The sequence below is a fragment of the Staurois parvus genome, unplaced genomic scaffold (assembly GCF_062004578.1).
Source record: "Staurois parvus isolate SC_StPar_1 unplaced genomic scaffold, SC_StPar_1.0 ptg000604l, whole genome shotgun sequence".
Classification (NCBI taxonomy): Eukaryota; Metazoa; Chordata; class Amphibia; order Anura; family Ranidae; genus Staurois; species Staurois parvus.
In genome coordinates, this window is record NW_028318400.1 from 408772 (window position 1) to 425938 (window position 17167).

Consider the following 17167-nt stretch of genomic DNA (forward strand, 5'->3'; position numbering starts at 1 on the left):
AAGTTCCTCCCCTGTGTGACTACGTTCGCCAAGGCATACCAGGTGCAGCACAGCGTGACACCGTTGCGCCCTGCACATGTGATATGCCGGTCGGGTAATGGGACTTGGCACGGGGGTGGCGGCTGAGGACACGGCGGAAGAAGAGGTGGTAGAGGCGGACATGTTTGCTGGACCAAGGACGTGCAAACGTGGAGGCAAAAGCGTCGTGACCTGTCTAAGTTGCTGGTGCGGCTGTGCCGGCACCACGTTCACCCAGTGGGCCGTAAATGACATGTACTGTCCCTGACCGTAGTTACAGCTCCACACGTCGGCGCTGCCGTGCACTTTGGCAGAGACCGACATGCTCAAAGACTGGCCCACCATCTCTTCTACATGTGAATGCAGGGCTGGCACTGCCTTTTTGGCGAAGAAATGACAGCTTGGCACTCTCCACCGCGGCGCGGCACAAGCCATCATTTCTCGGAAAGGTGCTGAGTCCACCAGTTGGAAAGGGAGGGACTGCAGCACCAGCAACTTGGACAGGAGGACGTTCAGCTTTTGCAACGTCGGGTGCGTGCTCGCAAACTGTTGTCTCTTGGAAACGGATTCCAAGAAAGACTGCTGACGGAATCCGAGAAGAGGAGTAGCAGGAGAAGGAGCATCTGAACGAGCGGAAGATGCCAACGAGCGACAACTCCCCTCAGCAGAGGTGTTGGAGCCTTGACTGGCTGATAGAGGGCGATTGACGTCGGGTGACGGAGCAAGTAACGGAGCGGGTGATGGAGCGGGGGCTGGGGCAGGCAGAACCGCCATATCTTTATCATGGTTTTCCCAGGCCACCGAATGGCGACGCTGCATATGCTGACGCAACGCTGTAGTCCCAACATGGGCCCCCTGGCCACGCTTGACTTTCTGGCCACATAGTCGACATACGGCTATGTTTACTTCCTCGGGCGGCTTGACGAAAAATTGCCACACCTCCGAGTAGGAAACTTTGCCCCCGCTACTCCTCACTGGCTGACTGCTACTTCCTCCGTGTGCACCGGCACCACTACTGGCCGTGGTGGTAGGCTGCAGTGGAGCTGGTGCTCTACTCCGTGGCCGTTTGGCTCCACTGACACTGCTGCGACCCTGCTGCCTCCTGGGCAACCCACCGACTGTTTCGCTCGCTGCCAAGCTGGCACCCTCTTCTCCTGATGATGCGGAAGAAATTACCTGATGACGACGAGGCTGCCAAGTGCGATCAACCTCCTCATCATCAAGTAGGGTCTCCGCCTCACTACTAGCCCCCTCGGCTGCGTCTGGGTCAGGAGACAGACCTGTCTCTAGACCGGCTACCGAGCCACTCTCCTCGCCAGTACTTCTTCGCCTGGCTGCTGAAAAGGCGGATGTCTCCCCCCGTTCCTGACCGCCCTCTGTTAGCTCTTCCTCACTGTACAGTGGGGCTGAGCCCACAGCATGCGATACTTCGCTTGGTGAGGGAACAGCAAAGGACAGGGGCAGGTAGAGGACACGTGATTTCAGTGGGCTTGCTCCCGGGCCATGCCAACTAACGGTTGTGTCTGACGTACCCACCGACCGTTGGCTGTAGGTGTCAGAGGTGACCTGGGAAGAGGAAGACGACCGAGCCAACCAATCGATGACGGCAGGGTTGTCGGTGGAGACACGACCGCTGGATGACACCGGGAGCACTGGCCTCTGGCTGCGACTAGTGCTGCCTCGACCCCTTCCTCTGCTGCCACGTCTGCTCGCTCCTAAAACATTGCCTCCTCTGCCACTCCTCTGCATGTTGTCTGACATACTCTTTAATTCAACGATTCTGTGTCCCTGAGTAACAATTCTGTGTCCCTGAGTAACAATTCTGTGTCTGTCCCTGAGTTACAATTCTGTGGCCCTGAGTAACAATTCTGTGTCCCTCAGTAACAATTCTGTGTCCCTGAGTAACGTTTCTGTGGCCCTAAGTAACGGTTCTGTGGCCCTCAGTAACAATTCTGTGTCCCTCAGTAACAATTCTGTGTCTGTCCCTGAGTAACAATTCTGTGGCCCTAACTAACGTTTCTGTGGCCCTAAGTAACGGTTCTGTGGCCCTCAGTAACAATTCTGTGTCCCTCAGTAACAATTCTGTGTCTGTCCCTGAGTAACAATTCTGTGGCCCTAAGTAACGGTTCTGTGGCCCTCAGTAACAATTCTGTGTCCCTGAGTAGCGTTTCTGTGGCCCTAAGTAACGGTTCTGTGGCCCTCAGTAACAATTCTGTGTCCCTCAGTAACAATTCTGTGTCTGTCCCTGAGTAACAATTCTGTGGCCCTAAGTAACGGTTCTGTGGCCCTCAGTAACAATTCTGTGTCCCTGAGTAACAATTCTGTGGCCCTAAGTAACGGTTCTGTGGCCCTCAGTAACAATTCTGTGTCTGTCCCTGAGCAACAATTCTGTGGCCCTAAGTAACGGTTCTGTGGCCCTCAGTAACAATTCTGTGTCCCTGAGTAGCGTTTCTGTGGCCCTAAGTAACGGTTCTGTGGCCCTCAGTAACAATTCTGTGTCCCTGAGTAACAATTCTGTGTCTGTCCCTGAGTAACGGTTCTGTGGCCCTCAGTAACAATTCTGTGTCCCTCAGTAACAATTCTGTGTCTGTCCCTGAGTAACAATTCTGTGGCCCTAAGTAACGGTTCTGTGGCCCTCAGTAACAATTCTGTGTCCCTGAGTAGCGTTTCTGTGGCCCTAAGTAACGGTTCTGTGGCCCTCAGTAACAATTCTGTGTCCCTCAGTAACAATTCTGTGTCTGTCCCTGAGTAACAATTCTGTGGCCCTAAGTAACGGTTCTGTGGCCCTCAGTAACAATTCTGTGTCCCTGAGTAACAATTCTGTGGCCCTAAGTAACGGTTCTGTGGCCCTCAGTAACAATTCTGTGTCTGTCCCTGAGTAACAATTCTGTGGCCCTAAGTAACGGTTCTGTGGCCCTCAGTAACAATTCTGTGTCCCTGAGTAGCGTTTCTGTGGCCCTAAGTAACGGTTCTGTGGCCCTCAGTAACAATTCTGTGTCCCTGAGTAACAATTCTGTGTCTGTCCCTGAGTAACGGTTCTGTGGCCCTCAGTAACAATTCTGTGTCTCTCAGTAACAATTCTGTGTCTGTCCCTGAGTAACAATTCTGTGGCCCTAAGTAACGGTTCTGTGGCCCTCAGTAACAATTCTGTGTCCCTGAGTAGCGTTTCTGTGGCCCTAAGTAACGGTTCTGTGGCCCTCAGTAACAATTCTGTGGCCCTCAGTAACAATTCTGTGTCTGTCCCTGAGTAACAATTCTGTGGCCCTAAGTAACGGTTCTGTGGCCCTCAGTAACAATTCTGTGTCCCTGAGTAACGTTTCTGTGGCCCTAAGTAACGGTTCTGTGGCCCTCAGTAACAATTCTGTGTCCCTGAGTAACAATTCTGTGTCTGTCCCTGAGTAACAATTCTGTGGCCCTAAGTAACGGTTCTGTGGCCCTCAGTAACAATTCTTTGTCCCTCAGTAACAATTCTGTGTCTGTCCCTGAGTAACAATTCTGTGGCCCTAAGTAACGGTTCTGTGGCCCTCAGTAACAATTCTGTGTCCCTGAGTAACAATTCTGTGGCCCTAAGTAACGGTTCTGTGGCCCTCAGTAACAATTCTGTGTCTGTCCCTGAGTAACAATTCTGTGGCCCTAAGTAACGGTTCTGTGGCCCTCAGTAACAATTCTGTGTCCCTGAGTAGCGTTTCTGTGGCCCTAAGTAACGGTTCTGTGGCCCTCAGTAACAATTCTGATTCCCTCAGTAACAATTCTGTGTCTGTCCCTGAGTAACAATTCTGTGGCCCTAAGTAACGGTTCTGTGGCCCTCAGTAACAATTCTGTGTCCCTGAGTAGCGTTTCTGTGGCCCTAAGTAACGGTTCTGTGGCCCTCAGTAACAATTCTGTGTCCCTCAGTAACAATTCTGTGTCTGTCCCTGAGTAACAATTCTGTGGCCCTAAGTAACGGTTCTGTGGCCCTCAGTAACAATTCTGTGTCCCTAAGTAACAATTCTGTGTCTGTCCCTGAGTAACAATTCTGTGGCCCTAAGTAACGGTTCTGTGGCCCTCATTAACAATTCTGTGTCCCTGAGTAACGTTTCTGTGGCCCTAAGTAACGGTTCTGTGGCCCTCAGTAACAATTCTGTGGCCCTCAGTAACAATTCTGTGTCTGTCCCTGAGTAACAATTCTGTGGCCCTAAGTAACGGTTCTGTGGCCCTCAGTAACAATTCTGTGTCCTGAGTAACGTTTCTGTGGCCCTAAGTAACGGTTCTGTGGCCCTCAGTAACAATTCTGTGGCCCTCAGTAACAATTCTGTGTCTTTCCCTGAGTAACAATTCTGTGGCCCTAACTAACGTTTCTGTGGCCCTAAGTAACAGTTCTGTGGCCCTCAGTAACAATTCTGTGTCCCTGAGTAACGTTTCTGTGGCCCTAAGTAACGGTTCTGTGGCCCTCAGTAACAATTCTGTGTCCCTCAGTAACAATTCTGTGTCTGTCCCTGAGTAACAATTCTGTGGCCCTAAGTAACGGTTCTGTGGCCCTCAGTAACAATTTTGTGTCCCTGAGTAACGTTTCTGTGGCCCTAAGTAACGGTTCTGTGGCCCTCAGTAACAATTCTGTGTCCCTGAGTAACAATTCTGTGTCTGTTCCTGAGTAACAATTCTGTGGCCCTAAGTAACTGTTCTGTGGCCCTCAGTAACAATTCTGTGTCCCTGAGTAACAATTCTGTGGCCATAAGTAACGGTTCTGTTGCCCTTAGTAACAATTCTGTGTCCCTCAGTAACAATTCTGTGTCTGTCCCTGAGTAACAATTCTGTGGCCCTTAAGTAACTGTTCTGTGGCCCTCAGTAACAATTCTGTGTCCCTGAGTAACGTTTCTGTGGCCCTAAGTAACGGTTCTGTGGCCCGCAGTAACAATTCTGTGGCCCTCAGTAACAATTCTGTGTCTGTCCCTGAGTAACAATTCTGTGGCCCTAACTAACGTTTCTGTGGCCCTAAGTAACAGTTTTGTGGCCCTCAGTAACAATTCTGTGTCCCTCAGTAACAATTCTGTGTCTGTCCCTGAGTAACAATTCTGTGGCCCTAAGTAACGGTTCTGTGGCCCTCAGTAACAATTCTGTGTCCCTGAGTAACGTTTCTGTGGCCCTAAGTAACGTTTCTGTGGCCCTCAGTAACAATTCTGTGTCCCTGAGTAACAATTATGTGTCTGTCCCTGAGTAACAATTCTGTGGCCCTAAGTAACGGTTCTGTGGCCCTCAGTAACAATTCTGTGTCCCTGAGTAACAATTCTGTGGCCCTAAGTAACGGTTCTGTGGCCCTCAGTAACAATTCTGTGTCCCTCAGTAACAATTCTGTGTCTGTCCCTGAGTAACAATTCTGTGGCCCTAAGTAACGGTTCTGTGGCCCTCAGTAACAATTCTGTGTCCCTGAGTAACGTTTCTGTGGCCCTAAGTAACGGTTCTGTGGCCCTCAGTAACAATTCTGTGGCCCTCAGTAACAATTCTGTGTCTGTCCCTGAGTAACAATTCTGTGGCCCTAACTAACGTTTCTGTGGCCCTAAGTAACAGTTCTGTGGCCCTCAGTAACAATTCTGTGTCCCTGAGTAACGTTTCTGTGGCCCTAAGTAACGGTTTTGTGGCCCTCAGTAACAATTCTGTGTCTGTCCCTGAGTAACAATTCTGTGGCCCTAACTAACGTTTCTGTGGCCCTAAGTAACAGTTCTGTGGCCCTCAGTAACAATTCTGTGTCCCTGAGTAACGTTTCTGTGGCCCTCAGTAACAATTCTCTGGCCCTCAGTAACAATTCTGTGTCTGTCCCTGAGTAACAATTCTGTGTCCCTGAGTAACGTTTCTGTGGCCCTCAGTAACAATTCTCTGGCTCTCAGTAACAATTCTGTGTCTGTCCCTGAGTAACAATTTTGTGGCCCTAACTAGCGTTTCTGTGGCCCTAAGTAACGATTCTGTGGCCCTCAGTAACAATTCTGTGTCCCTAAGTAACGTTTCTCTGTCCCTAAGTAACGTTTCTCTGTCCCCAAGTAACGTTTCTGTGGCCCTAACTCTGTCCCTAATACAGAGCGGTCTGCCTCTCTTGAATGACTGGAGGCAAATGAAGAATTCTAAAATGGCCGCCATTTATAGCTCGACCATTACACAGTGCTGGCTGGCTGGCTGCTGATTGGCTAATGCGATCACATGTCATTAATGAATGCATTATGGGTCAGCGCGCCTTGTCTGCGCGCCTTCCCAGACATCCCCGCTCCGTCGCTGCACATGTCGCCGCCATTTTAGGAAAAATTTCGATTCGCGCGTCCGAAGTAGGCTATTTTTCGGATTCGGCGCGAATCGAAAATTTTCCAATATTCGAAACGAAGTCCACTTCGCCTACTTCGATTCGCTCATCTCTACTTATGACCACTGACAGGTAAAGGGAATAACATTAGAGATGAGCATGAAGGAAAAATTAGTCTTGCTTCGGATTTGTTTGTTAGTTTAATAGTTTTGATTCGTTATATTAGAGCGATTCGTTTTTTGGAATTTGTTTCGTATATTCAGATACATTTTGTATATTTGGATTCAGTTAATATGTGTTACTTTTTAGGCAATTTGAAATTTCGGAAGATTGCTATATTCATATTAACTTGTTAAATTGTTATTTCAGGAGATAATACTTATGCAATGTTTGGGTTGGATGGAGGTGAATTCATCAGAAACTCTGAATCATAACATAACGCATAAAACAAAATTAATCTTGGATTCATATGGTATGTTATGATTCTGAGATTCTGATGTATCCAACTTCATCCAACTCAAACACAATAAAGGGCCCTTTCACCCTGATAATTTTTTAAGTAAAAAGAAGCAGAAGAAACATGCATGAAAGATGCATCCCTTTACATCCTCTTCACACTGGTCCTTTGAGTTTCAGTTGTGTTTATACTGCTCCATTGCAAAAACGCATATGTGTTTTTGCCACAGTGTGTTGAGTTTTTGATACATTTGCATTGTGTTTTTCCCATGGACTTGTGACTGGATAAAGCACTTCCCACAGTTCTTTTGTGCTTTTTAATGCGCTTTTACCGTGTTTTCCAGTCATTTCAATGGAGAGGTACATGTTTGGTGCGGTAAAAAAAAAATAGCACCAAAAATGCACCTCTCCACTGAAATGAATAGAAACAGTGGCAAAAAGACATAAAAAACGCAATGCACCTTTGGGAAGTACAATGTCCAGTCACATTCCAGGGGAAAAAACGAAGCACAAATATGTCAAAACATAAAAAACACATGTGTTTTTGCAACAGATTAGTGTGAAAGCAGCCTAAGTAAGAATCATCATCTTATTTCACTTTTATACCTTACTGTATTTATTGCAGTATGTTTCTATTTCAAATTTGTATTCGGATAAGTTATTACTTTGTTATGTTATCATTTATTTTGGATTCGTTAAAATTTGTTACTATTGTGATTCGGAAATTCATATACAATAGAGTCTCTGAATAATGAAAATTTTGTCTGAAATTCAATATGTAAGGAAACGAATCGCACATCTATCATTGATTATCTTGTTACAATTACATATGAAAGCAGATGGGATGAAGCAGAAAGCTAACATCTCTGAAGTTGATGTGAAAGCAAAACCATTGCACAGAATAGGTAAGTATAAGGGCTCATGTACGCTGCAGCTGATAAACTCACGTTTAGGAGCTGTTCAGCTTTTTTTTTCCCCTGAACTCCCCCTAATGTTTCCATATGTGTCCATGTACACATCTTCCTTTACAGTCATTTACAGGCAGTTGAGTTTACAGTCTTTTCTTGAATGCAGAAAACTTGCATTCAGCAGTAGATTTAATCAGCGTTTAAAATGCAAAATGCTTGTAAATACATGTAAACACAGCTAAACGCGGCTAACCACATTTATAGGTATTTGCGTTTGAAACATTTTTTTAACACTTCTATTTCCAGATGCTGTCCAGAGCCTTTTTTCACCATGAAAAACGCATGCAAAGCATTTTCCCGGTACTCAAAGGGACCTAGCACACCATACTTTGAGGTTTTGCATGAAAAAAATATGTTAGACACTGCTGCAATAATTTCTGCAGAAATGAGCCGGAACACATCCAAACACCACAAAAAAAAAAAAAAGCTAATTTTAACAAATACTGCTCCCTCTGCTTCTGCTCTCTCTATTTCTCTCAAAATGTCTGAAATTGTAAATTTTTACTGTTTTTCAGTGCAATCTGGGCATTTTGGAAGGTCTCCTGAGGTTATCTTTAAAAAAAGCTTCTAACCGAAACCGCTCATAAACACGGTATGCAAATGCAGCTAAACAGGCGTTTTTTAATCTATGTTTTCCAGCAGTCAGTTTCCATTGTTCAGAAGTGTCCCACGTACATGGAGCCTAACATGTTTGTGATTTTTAATACAAAAAAATCTGATCCTTTAGTATCACTTTAAGTCATGTGTGCTCAACCGGTGGCCCTTAAGCTGTTGCAGAACTACCAGTCCCATCATGCCTCTGCCTTTGGGAGTCATGCTTGTAACTGTCAGCCTTGCAATGCCTCATGGGATTTATAGTTCCTCAACACCTGGAGGGCCACAGGTTGAGCACCCATGCTTTAAGTCTTGCTGTGGATACAAAGTAAGCTATATGCGTAGACCACTCACTTTATTGTGGAAGCACCGCTGGATTTTATATTTTGCCGAGTCAGCCAAAATATCCCCATCTGGTAACATAGTATACACAAGTGCCTGAAAAGTTGAAGATGTCCCTGCATTTAAAGGAATCTTCAGTGTGGCCTTGCCATGAAGATCTGCAGGAGAAGAAGAGCACACAGACAGGCATACTGATCAAACAAGGTTTATCGTTTTCACAGATATTTTTAATGCATATATCATTTGTAAAATTAAGGGGGAAATTATTTTTAGAGAGTCTTATACACTCCTGTCCCTCATCCAGTGAGGTGTTGTTTGTGTGCTCTTGTCAGAGCTGCACAGCCTCTTGAATATCTTCAATCATAGGCCCAAGTATCTGCACTCAAAGGCTAACCATACACTATACAATTTTCTGTCCAATTTCTGCTCAATTTCCTTTAGATTTACCTTCAACTATGTAGTGCAAGAGCCTGCCTAATTGGATACAATTGAAAGTGTTGTTAGGTTTGACCACCTATTATATGGTTTTTGGTAAATCTAAACCAAAAATCTCAAGAAAATTGTATAATGTATGACCGGCCAATCCTATACTCAATCCTGCAGAGATCTCTGGAGTACTTTGGACTAACTCTCCATTGGATTGAATAAGAGTGCAGAGCTCATGCATAGGTCATACTAGCCAATGAAGGCAGTATCTCACTGGATCAGGGACAAATGAATATAACGTTTGGAGGGGGGCTGAGGATGGGAGCTGACTACAAAATAGGGGTACCAGCACTAAAGGTTCTTCAATCAGAATCTAAGGTCCACTTATTAACCATTTGACCTCTGGAAGGTTTTACCCCCTTCATGACCAGAGCATTTTATTTGCTATTCTGCACTGTTGTACTTTAACTGGCAAGTGAACGGTAATGCAACACTGTACTCAAATGAAATAATTTTTTTACACAAAATAAAACTCTTTCTCAATATTTTCTACTTTCTGTTATAAAACATATGCATATAAAAAATGTAAATATCAAATTTCTTCATAAATTTAGGCCAAAATGTGTTCTGCTACTTTGGTTAAAAATCCAATAAGTGTATATTATATAAAATAAAACCACTTCCTAGATAAATAAATGAACGAATAAAAAACATATATAGATCCCTTATGATTAAGTCGATGATGAAACGCGTCAAGGGAAGTGACTAGAGATGAGCGAATCGAAGTATCCGAAGTGGAATTCGAGTCGAATATCGGAAAAATTTCGATTCGTGCCGAATCCGAAAAACAGCCTAATTCGGACGCGCGAATCGAAATTTTTCCGAAAATGGCGGCTGACATGTGCGGCGACGGAGCGGGGATGTCGGGGAAGGCGCGCAGACAAGGCGCGCTGCCCCATAATGCATTCCTCAACGACATGTGATCGCATCAGCCAATCAGCAGCCAGCCAGCCAGCACTGTGTAATGGTCGAGGTATATATAGCGGCCATTTTGGAAATCTTCATTTGCCTGCAGTCATTGAACAGAGGCAGACCGCTCTGTACTAGGGACAGGGACAGAGTTAGGGCCACAGAAACGAGAATTGGGGACAGAGAGAAGTTACTTAGGGACAGAGAACCATTACTCAGGGACACAGACTTGTTAATGAGGGCCACAGAATCGTTATTTAGGGACAAAGAAACGCTAGTTAGGGCCACAGAATTCATACTCAGGGACAGACAGAATTTTCACTCAGTGCCAGAGAATTGTTACTTAGGGCCACAGAAACGTTATTAGGGCCACAGAATTTTTACTCAGGGACAGACAGAATTGTTACTGAGTGCCAGAGAATTGTTACTCAGGGACAGACAGAATTGTTACTGAGTGCCAGAGAATTCTTACTCAGGGCCACAGAATTCATTCTCAGGGACAGACAGAATTGTTACTCAGGGACAGACAGAATTGTTACTGAGTGCCAGAGAATTGTTACTCAGGGACAGACAGAATTGTTACTGAGTGCCAGAGAATTGTTACTCAGGGACAGACAGAATTGTTACTGAGTGCCAGAGAATTGTTACTCAGGGACAGACAGAATTGTTACTGAGTGCCAGAGAATTGTTACTCGCACAGACACAAAATTGTTACTTGCACAGACACAGAATTGTTACTCGCACAGACAGAATTGTTACTCAGGGCCACATAATTCATACTCAGGGACAGACAGAATTGTTACTGAGTGCCAGAGAATTGTTACTCAGGGACAGACAGAATTGTTACTGAGTGCCAGAGAATTGTTACTCAGGGACAGACAGAATTGTTACTGAGTGCCAGAGAATTGTTACTCAGGGACAGACAGAATTGTTACTGAGTGCCAGAGAATTGTTACTCGCACAGACACAAAATTGTTACTTGCACAGACACAGAATTGTTACTCGCACAGACACAGAATTGTTACTCAGGGCCACAGAATTCATACTCAGGGACAGACAGAATTGTTACTGAGTGCCAGAGAATTGTTACTCAGGGACAGACAGAATTGTTACTGAGTGCCAGAGAATTGTTACTCAGGGACAGACAGAATTGTTACTGAGTGCCAGAGAATTGTTACTCGCACAGACACAAAATTGTTACTTGCACAGACACAGAATTGTTACTCGCACAGACACAGAATTGTTACTCAGGGCCACAGAATTCATACTCAGGGACAGACAGAATTGTTACTGAGTGCCAGAGAATTGTTACTCAGGGACAGACAGAATTGTTACTGAGTGCCAGAGAATTGTTACTCAGGGACAGACAGAATTGTTACTGAGTGCCAGAGAATTGTTACTCAGGGACAGACAGAATTGTTACTGAGTGCCAGAGAATTGTTACTCGCACAGACACAAAATTGTTACTTGCACAGACACAGAATTGTTACTCGCACAGACACAGAATTGTTACTGAGTGCCAGAGAATTGTTACTCAGGGACAGACAGAATTGTTACTGAGTGCCAGAGAATTGTTACTCAGGGACAGACAGAATTGTTACTGAGTGCCAGAGAATTGTTACTCAGGGACAGACAGAATTGTTACTGAGTGCCAGAGAATTGTTACTCAGGGACAGACAGAATTGTTACTGAGTGCCAGAGAATTGTTACTCGCACAGACACAAAATTGTTACTTGCACAGACACAGAATTGTTACTCGCACAGACACAGAATTGTTACTCAGGGCCACAGAATTCATACTCAGGGACAGACAGAATTGTTACTGAGTGCCAGAGAATTGTTACTCAGGGACAGACAGAATTGTTACTGAGTGCCAGAGAATTGTTACTCAGGGACAGACAGAATTGTTACTGAGTGCCAGAGAATTGTTACTCGCAAAGACACAAAATTGTTACTTGCACAGACACAGAATTGTTACTCGCACAGACACAGAATTGTTATTGAGTGCCAGAGAATTGTTACTCAGGGACAGACAGAATTGTTACTGAGTGCCAGAGAATTGTTACTCGCACAGACACAAAATTGTTACTTGCACAGACACAGAATTGTTACTCGCACAGACACAGAATTGTTACTCAGGGCCACAGAATTCATACTCAGGGACAGACAGAATTGTTACTGAGTGCCAGAGAATTGTTACTCAGGGACAGACAGAATTGTTACTGAGTGCCAGAGAATTGTTACTCGCACAGACACAAAATTGTTACTTGCACAGACACAGAATTGTTACTCGCACAGACACAGAATTGTTACTCAGGGCCACAGAATTCATACTCAGGGACAGACAGAATTGTTACTGAGTGCCAGAGAATTGTTACTCAGGGACAGACAGAATTGTTACTGAGTGCCAGAGAATTGTTACTCAGGGACAGACAGAATTGTTACTGAGTGCCAGAGAATTGTTACTCGCACAGACACAAAATTGTTACTTGCACAGACACAGAATTGTTACTCGCACAGACACAGAATTGTTACTCAGTGCCAGAGAATTGTTACTCAGGGACAGACAGAATTGTTACTGAGTGCCAGAGAATTGTTACTCAGGGACAGACAGAATTGTTACTGAGTGCCAGAGAATTGTTACTCAGGGACAGACAGAATTGTTACTGAGTGCCAGAGAATTGTTACTCAGGGACAGACAGAATTGTTACTGAGTGCCAGAGAATTGTTACTCGCACAGACACAAAATTGTTACTTGCACAGACACAGAATTGTTACTCGCACAGACACAGAATTGTTACTCAGGGCCACAGAATTCATACTCAGGGACAGACAGAATTGTTACTGAGTGCCAGAGAATTGTTACTCAGGGACAGACAGAATTGTTACTGAGTGCCAGAGAATTGTTACTCAGGGACAGACAGAATTGTTACTGAGTGCCAGAGAATTGTTACTCGCACAGACACAAAATTGTTACTTGCACAGACACAGAATTGTTACTCGCACAGACACAGAATTGTTACTGAGTGCCAGAGAATTGTTACTCAGGGACAGACAGAATTGTTACTGAGTGCCAGAGAATTGTTACTCAGGGACAGACAGAATTGTTACTGAGTGCCAGAGAATTGTTACTCAGGGACAGACAGAATTGTTACTGAGTGCCAGAGAATTGTTACTCGCACAGACACAAAATTGTTACTTGCACAGACACAGAATTGTTACTCGCACAGACACAGAATTGTTACTCAGGGCCACAGAATTCATACTCAGGGACAGACAGAATTGTTACTGAGTGCCAGAGAATTGTTACTCAGGGACAGACAGAATTGTTACTGAGTGCCAGAGAATTGTTACTCGCACAGACACAAAATTGTTACTTGCACAGACACAGAATTGTTACTCGCACAGACACAGAATTGTTACTCAGGGCCACAGAATTCATACTCAGGGACAGACAGAATTGTTACTGAGTGCCAGAGAATTGTTACTCAGGGACAGACAGAATTGTTACTGAGTGCCAGAGAATTGTTACTCAGGGACAGACAGAATTGTTACTGAGTGCCAGAGAATTGTTACTCGCACAGACACAAAATTGTTACTTGCACAGACACAGAATTGTTACTCGCACAGACACAGAATTGTTACTCGCACAGACACAGAATTGTTACTCAGGGCCACAGAATTCATACTCAGGGACAGACAGAATTGTTACTGAGTGCCAGAGAATTGTTACTCAGGGACACCTAATCGTTGAATTAAATAGTATGTCAGACAACATGCAGAGGAGTGGCAGAGGAGGCAATGTTTTAGGAGCGAGCAGACGTGGCAGCAGAGGAAGGGGTCGAGGCAGCAGTATTCGCAGCCAGAGGCCAGTGCTCCCGGTGTCATCCAGCGGTCGTGTCTCCACCGACAACCCTGCCGTCATTGATTGGTTGGCTCGGTCGTCTTCCTCTTCCCAGGTCACCTCTGACACCTACAGCCAACGGTCGGTGGGTACGTCAGACACAACCGTTAGTTGGCATGGCCCGGGAGCAAGCCCACTGAAATCACGTGTCCTCTACCTGCCCCTGTCCTTTGCTGTTCCCTCACCAAGCGAAGTATCGCATGCTGTGGGCTCAGCCCCACTGTACAGTGAGGAAGAGCTAACAGAGGGCGGTCAGGAACGGGGGGAGACATCGGCCTTTTCAGCAGCCAAGCGAACAAGTACTGGCGAGGAGAGTGGCTCGGTAGCCGGTCTAGAGACAGGTCTGTCTCCTGACCCAGACGCAGCCGAGGGGGCTAGTAGTGAGGCGGAGACCCTACTTGATGATGAGGAGGTTGATCGCACTTGGCAGCCTCGTCGTCATCAGGCAATTTCTTCCGCATCATCAGGAGAAGAGGGTGGCAGCTTGGCAGCGAGCAAAACAGTCGGTGGGTTGCCCAGGAGACAGCAGCAGGGTCGCATCAGTGTCAGTGGAGCCAAACGTCCACGGAGTAGAGCACCAGCTCCACTGCAGCCTACCACCACGGCCAGTAGTGGTGCCGGTGCGCACGGAGGAAGTAGCAGTCAGCCAGTGAAGAGTAGCGGGGGCAAAGTTTCCTACTCGGTGGTGTGGCAATTTTTCCTCAAGCCGCCCGAGGAAGTAAACGTAGCCGTATGTCGACTATGTGGCCAGAAATGCAAGCGTGGCCAGGGGGCCCATGTTGGGACTACAGCGTTGCGTCAGCATATGCAGCGTCACCATTCGGTGGCCTGGGAAAACCGTGATAAACATACGGCGGTTCTGCCTGCCCCAGCCCCCGCTCCATCACCCGCTCCGTTACTTGCTCCGTCACCCGACGTCGTCAATCGCCCTCTATCAGCCAGTCAAGGCTCCAACACCTCTGCTGAGGGGAGTTGTCGCTCGTTGGCATCTTCCGCTCGTTCAGATGCTCCTTCTCCTGCTACTCCTCTTCTCGGATTCCGTCAACAGTCTTTCTTGGAATCCGTATCCAAGAGACAACAGTTTGCGAGCACGCACCCGACGGTGCAAAAGCTGAACGTCCTCCTGTCCAAGTTGCTGGTGCTGCAGTCCCTCCCTTTCCAACTGGTGGACTCAGCACCTTTCCGAGAAATGATGGCTTGTGCCGCGCCGCGGTGGAGAGTGCCAAGCCGTCATTTCTTTGCCCAAAAGGCAGTGCCAGCCCTGCATTCACATGTAGAAGAGATGGTGGGCCAGTCTTTGAGCATGTCGGTCTCTGCCAAAGTGCACGGCAGCGCCGACGTGTGGAGCTGTAACTACGGTCAGGGACAGTACATGTCATTTACGGCCCACTGGGTGAACGTGGTGCCGGCACAGCCGCACCAGCAACTTGGACAGGTCACGACGCTTTTGCCTCCACGTTTGCACGTCCTTGGTCCAGCAAGCATGTCCGCCTCTACCACCTCTTTTTCCGCCGTGTCCTCAGCCGCCACCCCCGTGCCAAGTCCCATTACCCGACCGGCATATCACATGTGCAGGGCGCAACGGTGTCACGCTGTGCTGCACCTGGTATGCCTTGGCGAACGTAGTCACACAGGGGAGGAACTGCTGAGTGTAATGAACAGAGAAATCGACAGATGGCTGTCTCCGCGCAAACTAAAAATCGGAACCATGTTGACTGACAACGGAAAGAACATGGTGTCTGCTCTGCGTCAAGGAAGGTTGTGCCATGCGCCATGCATGGCTCACGTGTTCAATCTGGTTGTCAAGCGGTTCCTAAAATCCACCATCCCACTGCAAGACATCCTTAAAATGTCACGTAAACTGTGCATGCATTTCAGCCATTCCTACACCGCAAAGAACACCCTCATTGAGCTGCAGCGGCAGAACGGAATTCCACAGCATCGCCTGATCTGCGACGTTGCAACAAGGTGGAATTCAACCCTACACATGTTAGACCGCCTTTACGAGCAGCGAAAGGCCATCACCGATTTCCTGATGTTACAAGCGGATAAAGGTACTCCCCTGTGTAACTTAGATGTCAGCCATTGGCAGCTCATGCGTGACACCTGCCGCTTGCTCAGGCCCTTTGAGGAGGCCACGCTATTCATGAGTCGGCAGGACTATGGGATGAACGACGTCATTCCTCTGTTGCACGTCCTGGAACAAATGCTGTTAACAATGGCTGGTCAGGGTGCGGTAGACGTGGCGCACAGATCTCAACGCCACATGACCCCTGTGGGGGCAGGACAGGAAGAAGAGGAGGAGGTAGAGGAGGACATTTGTGCTCAGGAATTATTGAGTGAAATGGGTGGTTTTTCCACTCAGCGGACAGGAGTGGAGGAGCAGGAGCATCTGGTAGAGGAGGAGGAGGAGGAGACAGAGGACCCAGACGCACCGTGGCAGTATGCTGTGGAGATGGAGGCAGGGAGTCCCTCGCATTCCTTGGCACAAATGGCCCATAGCATGCTCGGTTGCTTGCGTAGCGACAGCCGAATAATAACCATCAGACAGAGGGATGACTTTTGGCTGTCCACCTTGTTGGACCCTCGCTACCGGTCCAAAATGGTGGCCTTTTTCACACCTGCTGAGAGGGAGGCCAAAATTACGTACTATAAAAACCACCTATGTAGTCAGTTGGTCTCTGCCTTTGTGCGCCAACGTCCATCCTCAGACACTGTGGGCCCTGTGCGCTCGCGTTCCGCTGGCATGGCAGCAGGGGAGGGGTGGGGTGGTAGGAGCAGTGGCAGCTCCACCAGCAGTGGCTGCCTCAGTCTGCAGTCGATGATGAGTAGCTTTCTTCACCAGCGCAGTGAGGAAACTACTAACCAGCCGCAGCAGCAGCAGCAGCATCAGGTGGACCTGGAGCAGGAGCTCAAACAACAGGCTTGGGCCTACTTGGACAGCACCCTGCCAACCGAGGTAGACAATCCCCTTGACTACTGGGCAACGAAACTTGACCTTTGGCCCCAACTAGCTGAATTTGCCCTTGAAAGGCTGTCATGCCCGGCCAGTAGCGTGGCATCGGAGCGCGTGTTTAGTGCGGCAGGAGGTATTGTAACTCCGTGGAGGACACGACTGTCCACCCAAAGTGTGGAGAGACTCACGTTTGTGAAAATGAATCAGGCGTGGATTAGTCTGGATTTCAAACCACCAGTTCCTGACACAACTGACTAAATCCGCCATGA

The 17167-nt window shown here is 47.1% G+C and overlaps 1 protein-coding gene across 1 annotated transcript in view; it reads right to left on the bottom strand.

Annotated features, from left to right (window-relative positions):
* LOC149449762 (alpha-2-macroglobulin-like protein 1) overlaps positions 1-17167 on the bottom strand; it is a 135000-nt gene that overhangs the window by 64694 nt on the left and 53139 nt on the right. The window contains exon 14 of the mRNA XM_089692750.1: positions 8656-8801. Within this exon, the coding sequence (XP_089548876.1) occupies positions 8656-8801 (146 nt within the window). The remainder of the gene's footprint in view (positions 1-8655; positions 8802-17167) is intronic.